Genomic DNA, 13,334 nt, shown 5'->3' with positions numbered 1-13,334 from the left:
TTTCATGAGGTTAAAAAAAAAAATAGCAACAAAAAAGAATCTAAGTTGAATTGAATGAAAAACAGGTCAACAGCATAGCATTATTATCCTCTGGGGCCCACTGGGGCCAATGCAAACCAACGCATTTTAGCACATTACACCTGGTCAAGACAACCTGCTGAAGTCCAAACTGACCATCAGAAAGGAAAAGAAAGGATTTAAGTGGTCTACCCTGATCTGCACACAACCATCTTTAGGTTTACAAATAACAGTCTGATTAAAGAAGAAACTATTCAGTGTGTGGCAACTCTCTTGGTGAAAATGCCTGTTGATCTCAGAGGCGAATGGCCAGATTAGACACAAACCACTCATTCCAACTGTTGTACGCAGAGGAGTGTCTCTGGACGTACAACACATCAAACGTTTACTAAAGCACATGGGCTACAGCAGCAAAGATCACACCAGCTGCCAGTCATGTCAGCTAAAACAAAACAGGAAGCTGAGGCTACAAGTTGTACTGAATTGCCAAAATTGGGCAATATAAGACTGATCTGTGCAGTCTGAAAAGTCTCTTCGGCTGTAATACTTGAATGGTAGGGTCAGAATTTGGTGTAAAAATTGGATCCATCCTAATTTGTACTTATAGTTCAGGCTGGTGTTGGTGTAGTGTGCAGTTTGGCACACTTTTGGGGGCTTTAATACCAATTAAGCATTGTTTAAATACCGAAGAATACCCCACGTCCATCCCTTTGACCTCAGTGTTGCCTTATTCTGATGGCTGCTTCCAGCAGGATAACATGTCATGTCAGAAAGCTTTGATCATATCAAACTGACTTCTTGAACATGACAGCGAGTTCACTGTACTCAAGCCTCCAGTCACCAGAATCGTCATAGATGTGCAGCAGCTGTGTGATGCTGTCATGTCAATATGGACCAAAATCTAAGAGGAATGTTTGCCACAAAGGACAGGAATCCATCTGTACTAACGTGGTGTACTTAATAAAGCGACAGATGAGTGCATCGTATTGACATCGGCTTGTGTTGAAGCACTCGGTGAAAGTCCTCGCGACAATAAATGACTCTAAAGACAAACCAGTGCTGAAATAGTATTTTTATTAAATACTTTCAAGATCCAAGTTTGAAGAATAACAAAGCTATGATGAAGACCAACTAACACTCAGACAAACACTTGATAGTCGTCAATTCATGGTTGTATTTCATTGTACATCATGATCATGCAAAAAAACTCCAGCATCCATGTGAAGGCTGGGGAGAAAGCGCAGCCCAATATTATATCATTACAACGCAGGGAAAACATCGAGGGCCTCATACCAAGCTACGGCTCCTGAATCTATTTTTTTTCTTTAAATTTTGCTTTTTTTTCAAATATTTTTCATGTCACCTATTAAACATTCTGGATGGAGGAAATTCATATTTCAAAAGATGCAAATATCATATATTAACACTAGCTCCATCCGTATTCCGGTAGGTACATGGTAGAAATGTGTAACTGAAACATGCATATAACTAGGTCTTCCCGCTCTGCTTCGTGACATGTGTAGGTCCCAAAAACCTGCACGCCCACACCAGAACTTTCTCAAAACTCCTCCCGACTGAGCAGGCACGATTTAAAACCACCAAGGGTAGATTAGATAAATAAATAATTTAGTCCTGATCAATATCTATCATTTCATTTTGTCTTTACTGCTTCCCTCTTTCCCCCCTTTTTTTTTTTTTAAATTCCTGTGTGCGAGGGACAGTGCAGAACTCCAGCTTGGCAGATCGGCAAATTACCAAAACGACAAAGTTAACAGCAACAACAACGAAAGAACTCAAACCAGTAACACGGAAACAACAGAGAGAGAGAGAGAGAGGTACAAATAAACATCTCAAGAGCAGAGTCTGAACACAGAGGGAGGGGGAGGCGGGCACCTTGCAGGTTGGGGGGTGGGGACGGTTTCGGATACAACTGTCGCACATGGATGGAGACGATTAAGCAGCACGGCGAGGGCGGCGCCGATGGTTGCAGCAGCGGTGTGGATATGTTACACAGTTTAAAAACACCACCAGGCGTGCGCGTGTGCATAATATGATATGAAAAGATGGCTCACAGCATTGTGGGATCAGGACTAACGACACTATTATGAAGGTCTTCATATCTAAATATGCATCTATTAGGCTGAATTTGGGGGGAGGGGTGCTCAAACTACTTTTCAACCTGTTATTTTTCTTTTATTTTTATTCCCCGTCTCGAAAAAAAAAAAAAAAACCCAAACAAAAAACAGTCGTACGGCCATGGATCTAAAGCTGGTAGCCTACACAAGCGTGTGTATTCATGTTTGTCGTGATCGGTTGGAGAATTTAAATTACAGGGGAAGACAAAACCCAACAACAAATGTTGCTCCTAATCTACTCGGGGAGGTCACAGAGGTCATGGGGTGATTCCCACTGCCCAAGTGCACAGGATGAGTGTCTCTTAGATACATGTACATATATTACACTTTTCTACATATATCTATACATACACTGTATTTACACAGTGATTATAAACAAACCAGGGCCTTGCAGAAAGCAGAGAAACAGCGTGGGAGGGAAGGTTAAAAAAGAAACTGGTTAAAAGAGAGAAGAGAGGCGGGAAGGGATTAATGAGGGAGAGGTGGCAGCAGCAGCCCACTCTCTCCCTCCACTGCATATAGACATAACAGAACCTGCTAGCAGCTAAGGTTAGCTTTAAATTTGCACAATAAAAATCCCTCATTTTTAAAAACCAAAAAACAACAAAAACTCAGCTGCTTTAAAAAGGAGCCAGAAAACATAATGAAGCGAAAAGGCTCCGGTTATTCACAGGAACGCAAAAGGGATCAGGACGCTAAAAATGCAACAGAACACATACCACCCCCCCACCCCCACAATAACACAGTTTCCGTTCTGGTGAAAAAACAAACAAACAAACAAACAAACAAAATAATAATTAAACAAGCACACAAACACATAAAAAGCCTAAAGTTCTACACTTTGGTGCGTCATGTTTTTGATATCAAGTTTCTCTGGTCATCGACTGTCTGACTGAGCCAACCTGATTTGTTTTTCCCTCTTAAATTCAGTGGGGGAAATAACAAACTAAAAATCTCCCTACATCTTAACAGCAACAGTCCAGGTAGTGAGCAGTTTCTACCCAGTAATCCCTAATGTGACCAAAATCTCAGCTGCTAACTTGACACTCCTCCCTGTTCCTCCGTTATTAGATAGTGAATATAAATGCTTGGTTGGGTTTTGGTGGTTTTTCTGGTACATCTAGTCATAATTTACACAGTATATTCATAACTCATACTCATAAACTGTCACAAGTTCAACTGTAAATTCTCTGCTCCCCCAGGACGTCTCATCTCGCGCGGGCAGAAAAAAGATGGCTGCCAGGGGAGGGACAGAGGGCAAAGACGCGCCCTCCAATCAGGCGCCAGATGCATGCATCATCCCATGGGGGCGGAGTCTTGTGTTCAGCCAGCCCCCAGCAGGTCAAAGGAGGGACAGGATTGGTTGGTATCGTGGAGAGGGATGCGATCTCGCCCGGCCGGGCTCCTGGCACTAGCCAATCCACGCAGAGGACGGACCTCTTAAACACGCTCGCTGAAAAAACACTGCCCCCCAAAACACACACTCCAGTAGACTGGAGGCTCAGGACCACTGGGAGGGGAGGGGAGAGGAGAGAGGATAGGTTGGTACCACAGCTGGAATCATCAGAATGTAAACAGTTCCAAGAATAGTTTGAGTTTATTGCTGGTTCTTATTTTTGTTGTTTCACTAAGTTTGTGTTTTTCTTACAACATCACAGTCAGTGCTGCTCCAGGACTATGACTGAAATGAACCAATCACATTTTTGCAACCTAGGGATGGCAGGTGTGTCTTCAACGCTTTCTGCCAGAAAGGCTTTTCTTTAACTTAAGTTCTTACTCCTGTCAAAGCATCTGATTTACTGATAACCATCTTCGGCTAAATCTAACCCAGATTTCTCTTCTTTTTGCTTAAATTTGCCATTTTGGTGGCGCAGCAGTTATCACTGTTGCCTCACAGCAGACAGTCCTGTGTTTGGACCTTGATAGGGCCCTTTAGCGTGGAGTTAGACTGGAGGCTTGTGCTACTTTGTGCTAGTTTTCTCCAGGAGCTTCAGCTTTTCCTGTCACTGCCCATCTGTGGCCAGATTCTTGATCTCAAGAGTTTGGCCACAGATGGGCAGGAAAATGGCCACAGATAACGGTTGATGATTAAAAAAATAAAAATTCGAATAATAGTCCAACAAGCCCTTCCATCATCCATCATCATCACTTCCTTTTTTCCTATCTTCCTTCCCAATTCTTCCCAAAACTTCATTTCTACCTTCTTTTCATCTTTCATCCCTATCAGTTTTCCTTCTTTCCTTCCCTTCTAACCTTTTCTCCTTTCCTTCCATCCCATAACACCAAACCAAGCCTTATTTAAGCCAGTTGAAATAGTCCATGAAGCACCATTAATTTGAAGTTGAGGAAACAACACCAACCTGGTGATATCAGATACACTAAATAAAGTCACATTAGGGAAAAACAATACAAGATTAAAATGATCAAGGGTCCAGGGGTAGTTTTAGGGGGCATTTTTGGTCTGCCTGCAGCAGAGATTCCCAGCTGGATGTGACTACTGGGATGTCTCAACATTACTAAAAATATTAAAAAATATATATATTTTAAATATTTAAAACTGTCTCCTGTGGACTATTTAGACTTTTCTGTAACTGATCATGTTTAACCCAGTAATGCAGAAACAAAAAAAAAAACTCTTGTGAGGACTAAGGATGTGTACCTGATCACTGTAGTGGTGCAGCAGGCGCTCCAGAGCAGTGGAAGTGGACGTTAAGCCACTTGCCATCGCGGCGATGCCACACTCTGGTCTCCTCTGATTGGCTGGAACGGGGGCGGCCGGTGGAATCCACGAACTGTGTGAGCCGGATGTAGGCGATGCACGCGGCGTCCTCGCCGATCAGGTGCACGTGTGGGTTGAGCAGGGTGGTATGCACGGGCTTGCTGTTTTTGCTCAACACTGCACAAAGTAGAAGATATGTCCATGGTCAGCAGCGACCTCCAAGCATGACAAATGAGCTGCAGTTCCTTCAATCCATAATCGGGTCGTACCTGAAGTTTCCTCACGTTAAAAGGTGAAACAACCATATTTAAGCCTGGCATAAATATGGTTTACGTAAACTGTAAATATTAAGGGCTTGGCTCACTGAAACTATTCAAGTCACTTCAGTGGACCTCTCGTCTTTTTATGTTACAGAATGCCATTTATGTGTATGTCAGTTTTCTGTGTTGATGTGATGCAACAGTCCATGAATGCACCATGCTAACAAAGCTTAGCCCTTCACCTTCTCACGCATACATGATTTCAGTGTGGCTGTGTTCATATTTCACTTACAGTCTATGGATCACAGCCCTCACTGGATACAGAGACACCACAGGATTAACTCACACTGACGGCCAAGCAAAAATACTCTTTGACTCTTTGACATTCACTGGGAACAATTCAGCTATTACTGGAAGAACATCTCGTCCCATAAACTGTGCAGTTAGCAGACTTGCCAGCTTTACCTGTAGGAGCCTACAGTGTACCTCACTACATGCTTTAATGCCTGGTACTAATACTGTATAGTGTATTCTTCTGTTATTTGTTTGCTTGCTTGATTAAAAAAAGGCTGAAATGTGTTGGTCAAGTAATACTACAAGAGTTGTCGTAGCTTTGAATTCTTGAGATCATTGTTCTTTTTTTTTAAATGCACTTTTATTTAGAATTTATTTTTTCATATTTAAATCCTTAAAATAAATATTTTAAAAACACAATCACAACCATTTTTGACAGATACTCGTCTTAACTAAGGGCTGAACACTAGTTCAGGCTGTGGATTGACAGAAAAATGAGGGACAGGATGTGTACCATCATCACGGTTACATTTTCCTGCTTAAATCAGGAATCTTGACCTTCAAAATTCAACAATTTCCCTTTTATTTATTGGACATAATTCTGTTTACAACTAACTTGAAAGAGCCACCAAAGCTGTATGAGCGGAGCTTATTTTCTTTAAATAATGAAATGATGATGAGTTGCAGTTATAAATATTCCAATAGTGGAGTTTATCCACACTGCCAACTATTCTTGCTATTTCCTAACTTGCCTGGTATTTCAAACCCCTTAAAATAAACGGTATATTATGCAAGTAAAGAAGAAGACTCACAGTTTTCAAAGTAGAATTTGTGAAAGTCCATGCCCTCCACCAGGTTTCCCAGAGCCTCTGGTTCGAAAGAGGTGAGTCCAGGATCGCAAATCCTCCTGAACATGAAAAAAACGAAAACAAGATGAGCCTGTTACCAAATTGCACTCGTTTTCACTCACAGAAAGCATCTGCTGCTTTTCACTTTTACACACAGTTGTACTCACGTGTAGGCATCGAAATCTCCATTGTTGATTGCTTCAATCAGCTGCTCCGTAATCTTGATGATCTCCTGTTTACGAGCTGCAGACAGAACAAGAGACAGAAAGAGGCAAACAGATGGCAGCTGGTGAGATGCCAGTTGGAAGGTGAGACAATAACAGTGTGGTGGGTTTCTGCACAATGACATTTTGTCTCATCGCTTCAGCTCCTGCCTTCCTTCACGCGCTCTTCCTCTGTGGCTACGGCTCAAGTCCCCTCTTTAACCTGGTCGCCCGGATCCAAAAGCTGCCTCGTCACCGGAGCTCGACCCCCATCGCTGTCTCTCGCTCAGCTTCTCGCCTTTGCTACGACACAACAACTGACTGAACACGACTCTCCGCTGTGAGCACACACTGCCAACCAAACAGAAGCAACAACTCTGCTAGTAGAGATCACAGCCTTCCTCACTCGAGGCCCACTTAGCTTTCTCCTGCTATGACCAACTGTTAGATGCACAAGTGAGCAAACTTGCCAGACTTTGATGGTTTTATTCCCTCAGCTATTCCATGAACTGATTAACAGTATCAGTCTGATCAACTTCAATCCCTTTCCTCTTTAAGTTTCTTTATATGTTCTTAGTTAACATCTGTTCCACACCAAACAAGCCATGAACCTACAAGTTTACCATTTATTTATGCTAGTTGCTATTCAGTGTAAAGTGCCTCACACACTTTTAAAGTAACAGTAAAACCAAATGAAGAGATTACACGTGGTACAACCCTCCTCTCCACAAAAATCAATCAAGCGATATTTTCTTGTAGTCAACAAATTCTATGAAAAACACTAAAACCAGCAATAAACCGAGAGCACTGCATTTTATTCTGTGCCTTAAGAGCTCTACTGATTTCTAAACACATCAGTGAACCACACTGATGGGCCAGACGACATGCTTGGTTATTAAAATCAGCATGAGCGCTACAGCTTATCTTGACTCACGTAGTTTTTAAGTTGTTCCTTCTACTTTTAAGATGAAAAGCAGAAACAATACAGACACTCCAACGAAGTTTTATTTCATTACTCGGAGCACTTAAACAAATATCAACGGTTTCTAGTAAATAATTGCTAAACATCCTTTCACCTGCATTGTCAGGATTACTGCTACTATACAGTATTACAGTATTATCTAGGTCATTTTATGTTAGTAGTTCATAAAAACTGTGTTGCATGCCCCACTTCAGGGAAAAAAAAAAAATTCACACCTCAAAAACCACAATTTCTGTTACTAATGATGTAAAAAGTGAAATAAAGATCAGCATGACAGACACTTGGGAAATTCACATTTATTTTTGCTGTGAAAATTAAAATCATATTCATTCATTCATCTTATTCATTTTCCATGTTTTTCTCATCTATGGTGCACCCACATAATTTGAAAATCACTGCCATATCTAATGGCTGCCTATTACGATTTCAGGGATTATTACTAAGAAATTGTAGTTTAATAATACAAGTTGCTATAAAAGTTCTTGCCATCTACTACTGGTGTAAATTATCTGGCATGTTTCTATACATGTGACGTTAAAGACAGCTTTCTGACGCGATTCACTGAATTAAGGGGGCATTAATGTCTTTTTTTCCCCCACCTGACAAGTTGTATCATTACTTCAATAATAAGGCATGAACACACCTTTAATCACACACACCATCTGGCTGCCTGAAATACTCAGAAGGGCAACAAAACCAGAATAACCTCTTTTTCTTTCAGCTGCTCCCTTTAGGCGTCACCACAGCAGATTAACTGCCTCCATCTCACACTATGGTTAAAGTTAAACCAGCTCTCTGCTTGTATTCCTTCACTACATCCATGAAACCCCCTGCAGCTTCCTCTTTACCTTCTTCCTTCCATTCTCCAATATAGCCACCATCACTCTTCTGCACATGCCCAATCCATTTCAGGCTCGCCTCTCTAACTTCATTTCCAAACAGCTCATCCCGAGCCGTCCCTCTGACGTCCTCATTTCTAATCCTGTCCATTCTAGTCACTCGCAATGAAAATCTTAGCATATTCAGCTCTGCCTCCTCTCTTTTTGTTAGCGTCACCCTCTCCAAGCCACACATTATAGCAGGTCTCACTATCAACTTTGGAAATCTTCTCTTTTAGTCTTGCTGTCATCGTTTTGTTGCAAATCAGGCTTTACTTCGGATTTTTGATCTGGGTGTTTAAGCTCATCGGCCTTCACTACTTCAACATGGAACTTAAATCAAGACAAGTTAACTGTAAAGAAGCAAAACTGGCGACCAGACAATTTATTTAGAACCAGCTTTAAAAAATAAATAAATAAATAAATACTCAAAAAAAACCCACTAACACACTCAAGGAATGCAGAGTTTCAGCGAGCAGCAGGTAACAGTGAGGCGCTGGCAGGGAAAACCGAGTTAGTCAGTTAGTGCGGATGTGTTCTTACTCTGCTTAGTGTTGCTTTTAGCAGCGACAGTGTTGCTCCCTAGTGGAGCGGCAGGTATGGATGACTGTGAGAGTTCAGACTCGGGGTAGGAGCTGTTGCCTGTGCTGTTCCATGCAATGCGCTTTACGTCATGCGGTGGAACTGAAACACACAAGGGGTGGTCAACAAACAAAAACATGTGGATGGACAACAGACAAAAATGACAGAAATATGATCATTTACACATAACGCGCACACATTTAGCTCATGCAAGGAAAAAAAGGTTGATGAAGGTGATGTGGGTTAGTACATTTGGTAGAATAAGAAAGAAACAGCTAACATTGCGTTTATGACAGACATGCAGATGGGTGACATGAGGACAGGGTGGTAGCTGGAAGCCAGATCAGTGCCGCTCTGATCGTGATGCTGTGCGATGTGGAAGTCAGTTAAATGCCTGCTCTGCTCACATCTACTCTACTCATAACGCTAATACACATTAACATTAAGCCTCCTCTGATGAACTGGAGCACTGAGCAAAGAGACGATCGAAGCCATTGTTTGTTATTTGCTCAAGTTATGCCTGTGGGGAAACTTAGCATGTTCAGGAAGGAAGGCAGGAGTGGAAAATGCACACAGGAAAGAAGTTAGAAGAGGAGGAGGAGGAGGAGGAAGGGAGAGAGATTAGATTGTACTTTAGTGCAAGTTTGCCTTGCAAAAGCAGGAGGATGAAGAGAAGAGGTCAACAGACTAGAGGAAAGATGATAGAGAAAATTTGATTGGTGAAGAATGGTGTATTAAGAGAAATGGAAAAGAAATTAGAAGATAAAAATACACACACAAAAAAAAAAAAAAAAAAGAGTACAGGAAGACTGAGAAAGTGTGAGGACGTGACGCTCTATGGCGTGCAAGGTTCCATTGAAGTCAGACAGGCTGCAAGGTCTGTGAGACTGGGCGACTACTTTAGGACGATCAGCCGCAAGGTAAGCAAGACTTCCTCCAGATGGAGCCGTCACATTAGGAGGACAAGGGGATAGATGTAGCCATCACCAAAAAAGAAACGCACACGCACACTCTCACACACACACACACACACACACACGCACACACACACACACACACACACAGGTTTCAGGGTTCCCACAGTGGCCCCGATGACAATAAAAATCTGTGTTTTTGAAATGACTTTCCACTATTAGAGTTAACATGAGAAGAAAAGAAACATAAGACAAGGTCTGTTATTTTTTAAAAGTTTGATCAGAGCACAGTGATGTTAAAGGGGACCGTGATGCTTTTCCTCATTTTCTGTCTGTTACAATAGTGGATGCTCATGTTAAACAAAGTGTCATATAGCCAGAATAAATTATACGTTTTTTCCTACTCTTGGTTCTAGATGATATCAAAAACATAATTAAAACGGTCGTCTGATGCACCCGTCCCCACCGTCCACTGTTCAAAACCTTCTGTTTGCAAGGGGCAGCCAATCAGAAAGAAGTTAGCGTAAAGAAGGGGGGTTGAAATGAACTATTGATCACACAAAACAACATTAGTAGAGTCAAAGCATTAAAAACAAGATCGTGTTAAAGGAGCATAACAGGTTCCCCTTAAAGTGTCCATTAGAAGAAGTTACACAAGATCTGTGTTGCCTTGCTCTCACACAGCGAGCAAGAATGGAGAGCAGGAAGTGTGTCAGCAGTCAGTGTGCTTAAAAAAACCCAAACAAATAGCATGTTTGTCATAACTGCTGAAAGATTATTCCAGTTTATTACAACTTAATTTCAATAAGACTGCATATAAACTAACTGCTCATATCTGGAAATGCAGTGGCACTGTTGAGGTGAAATCCAATAGGCCAAAAACACAATTGACCGATTACCCAAGATGTAAAGCAGTGACTTAGTGATTTGGTGGTTTTCGAAGAGAACATGATGCTGATCGTGTGGTCGCAGTCAGAAGACTTCGCTTGAAGCACTTATAATCTGCCCGTTTACTGTTTTTAAAATGACTGAAGCAGTTTGGGATCATCTTGACAGAGTAGAGCAAAAGGGAGGAAAACTCTTTTGTGCATTTGTGGGTACAGTGAATGAAAGATTAATTAATTATTAATTATCTGAATACTGAAACGTCTCAATGGAAACCTGAGTCCAAGAAATAGTTTTGCTACTGGGGAAATAAAGATTTGTCATTTAATTCAATGACTTGTTTCTACTGGAATCTGTCATTTGTCAATGTGCAGCAAATGCTACTGAAAATAATAGTTTTCAGAGCAAGGTAGTGCTGTCGTGTCCCCATGATCCTGTTGAAAAACTGATTATTTAAGCCGTGTTACACAGCATTAATTGGAAAGCCGTTGCTACAAGATGGCCAAATGGTGTCGTTATGCTAAAACTACCAAACTAAGATAAAAAATGCAATAAACTGGAATTAACCTACAGAAATTTGCAAAAGCCAAACAAAGGTGAATCATTTCAAAAATCTAAAACCAGTGGGAACCCTAAAAGAGAAAAAAAAAAAAAAAAGCTTGGTGGATCAGAGTGAGGGTGGGGGCTCAGAGATGTAAGACGTTATTTTTGGTGACTACAGAAAGCCAGGGTGGGAGTGAGGGAGGGGGGTTGGGGGGGGGGGGGTGTTATGTCCTGGCCAGAGGCGCCCGTATAGCTTTCCGGTTGCCATGGATAAACTTACTGGCAGGTGAGCTTTGAGGTGAGGGCAGAAGTGGGGGCATCTCCTCTGTAGCGCTGCCCTGACTCAGCGCCGTACTGTCCGCTAGAACACACATACAAAACGCAGCCAGACACACAATAAATACACACATACACACACAACAGACACAGTCAAAAGTGTGACAGACACGCGTCGTATCTCAGCACACCTGCCAGTCAGTACAGTCCAAAAATAAATAAATAAAAAAACTCACTAAATGGGAGACAGAAAGAGAGAACAGGATAAAGGGAATAAAACACTGGAGTACCTTTCCTACCTTTCATTTCCTCCTCGTCGTTGGTGGCATTGCTTTCTGTTGATCCCTGAGATGCAGAGGAAAGAGACAGACACATGCTGAAATCAAACGCTGCCAGGATCCGGCAGGATCGAGCCCATCAGGTGCGTGTGATGCTCTGCGTCGGGCTTTCAGACAGAAATAAAAACAACAAAACACAAAACATACATCTCACCTTGACGCCATCGGGAGCATTGTGCACCACTGTGCTCTGAGATTCCTGCGATACAGAACAAAACAGTTAGTCCAAAATATTGTCCTCAAAGAGTGCCTCTCAACTGGATTTAAAGTGGGCCCCTTTATCTTTTACCTCAGCCAAAACTTAAACATCTTCACAACAGCTAGTGGATCCAAAACTTTCAAGAGTGCCCGTGGCAATGGAGAGGAGACACTTATTTTGGGCTGTAACTAATGAATGTCTCATCTATAAAACGCCAGAAAAGAGTTTGTAATTTCCCCAAACGCTAGTCACACACTAACATCTTCAGATGTTTGTTTGGTCTAAACACAGAGATGCTCTCAGAGAAGACGAAACACAGGGGAATCATTTGCTGAGAGCTCACTCAATCAATTAATAGCCTCATCATTTCTGGTCTGTTATCATTTATCAGATTTTACTGGAACTACACCGAGATAATGAGAGCATACAGCGTTATTGTTTTACAAAACACAGTTAGGAGAATTAAATGCATTAGCTGCAGTTTTCTGTTTTATGTGTGAAAGTATCATAAATATTACTTTGAAAAAAAGAAAAAAAGACGCAGATTCTGTTAGCTTTTAAATAACCTCAAAACAGACACCTGATACTTGACCCGAGACTTCACAGAGCAAAGAAAATGTGGCCACAGTCCCACAAGCACTGGGTCAAAGAGTTAACGTCCCATTTTAAACTGGAACAGTTTAAATACAACGCCCGAGGCTGCACACAGAAGTACCACAAGATCTGGCAACTGTTTCTGTCCCATTTCAGGACGGAGCTTCTTTCCTTTCACCACACAGTCCGTCCTTCTGTTTGTTTTCAATTCTGCTCATATAACCAATAAATGCATAAATTACTTTACGGAAGGAGTTTTGTACTTTTGAGTCCTGAGTGCGAATCCATAAATAAAAAGCTTAACTATTATTACTCAGTTTAAAATATTTAAAAAATACATAATTACAAACCCTCGAGAATGAGAAGCTGCTCAGATTTTGCTCAGTTAAACGGGTAATATTTCATGATAATTGCTGCAGGTTAACAGTAGGTTGATTGGCTCCGTGTAGTTTTACCGTGTATGCATTACATAACTGGGGAACTGCTCTTTGAGCTGATCATCAGTTTCTCTATTAGACGGTTTTTTAAACATAATATTTGTGTCTTTGGGGACCTGTACCTCCAGTTGAGAAGCACTACCAAACCAACCCGACAGTGTTATCCAACCACAACACTACAAGATGTAATTTAATGCATGCTAGTAAAAGCTTCTCAAAACCACAGCAT

At 41.5% G+C, this 13,334-nt stretch overlaps 1 protein-coding gene across 15 annotated transcripts in view; it reads right to left on the bottom strand.

Moving 5' to 3' along the window:
* Window positions 1–1,075: 1,075 nt before the first annotated feature.
* Window positions 1,076–13,334, bottom strand: part of LOC308391231 (calcium/calmodulin-dependent protein kinase type II subunit gamma) — a 43,550-nt gene continuing 31,291 nt past the window's right edge. For 4 of the 15 annotated variants that reach the window (XM_080873765.1, XM_080873774.1, XM_080873773.1 and 1 more), the window contains 8 exons: window positions 12,030–12,074; window positions 11,828–11,882; window positions 11,542–11,622; window positions 8,881–9,021; window positions 6,442–6,517; window positions 6,239–6,333; window positions 4,813–5,049; window positions 1,076–3,663 (listed from right to left, as the gene is read on the bottom strand). In XM_080873765.1, the coding sequence (XP_080729891.1) occupies window positions 4,817–5,049; window positions 6,239–6,333; window positions 6,442–6,517; window positions 8,881–9,021; window positions 11,542–11,622; window positions 11,828–11,882; window positions 12,030–12,074 (726 nt within the window). In that variant the 3' untranslated portion in view covers window positions 1,076–3,663; window positions 4,813–4,816. The remainder of the gene's footprint in view (window positions 3,664–4,812; window positions 5,050–6,238; window positions 6,334–6,441; window positions 6,518–8,880; window positions 9,022–11,541; window positions 11,623–11,827; window positions 11,883–12,029; window positions 12,075–13,334) is intronic. The other 11 variants (XM_080873779.1, XM_080873768.1, XM_080873770.1 and 8 more) reach the window with 5 other exon arrangements.

Source organism: Rhamphochromis sp. 'chilingali' (assembly GCF_963969265.1).
Source record: "Rhamphochromis sp. 'chilingali' genome assembly, chromosome: 22".
Classification (NCBI taxonomy): Eukaryota; Metazoa; Chordata; class Actinopteri; order Cichliformes; family Cichlidae; genus Rhamphochromis; species Rhamphochromis sp. 'chilingali'.
Note: the sequence above shows the minus strand (reverse complement) of the source record. Positions and strands in the feature narration are given on the sequence as shown.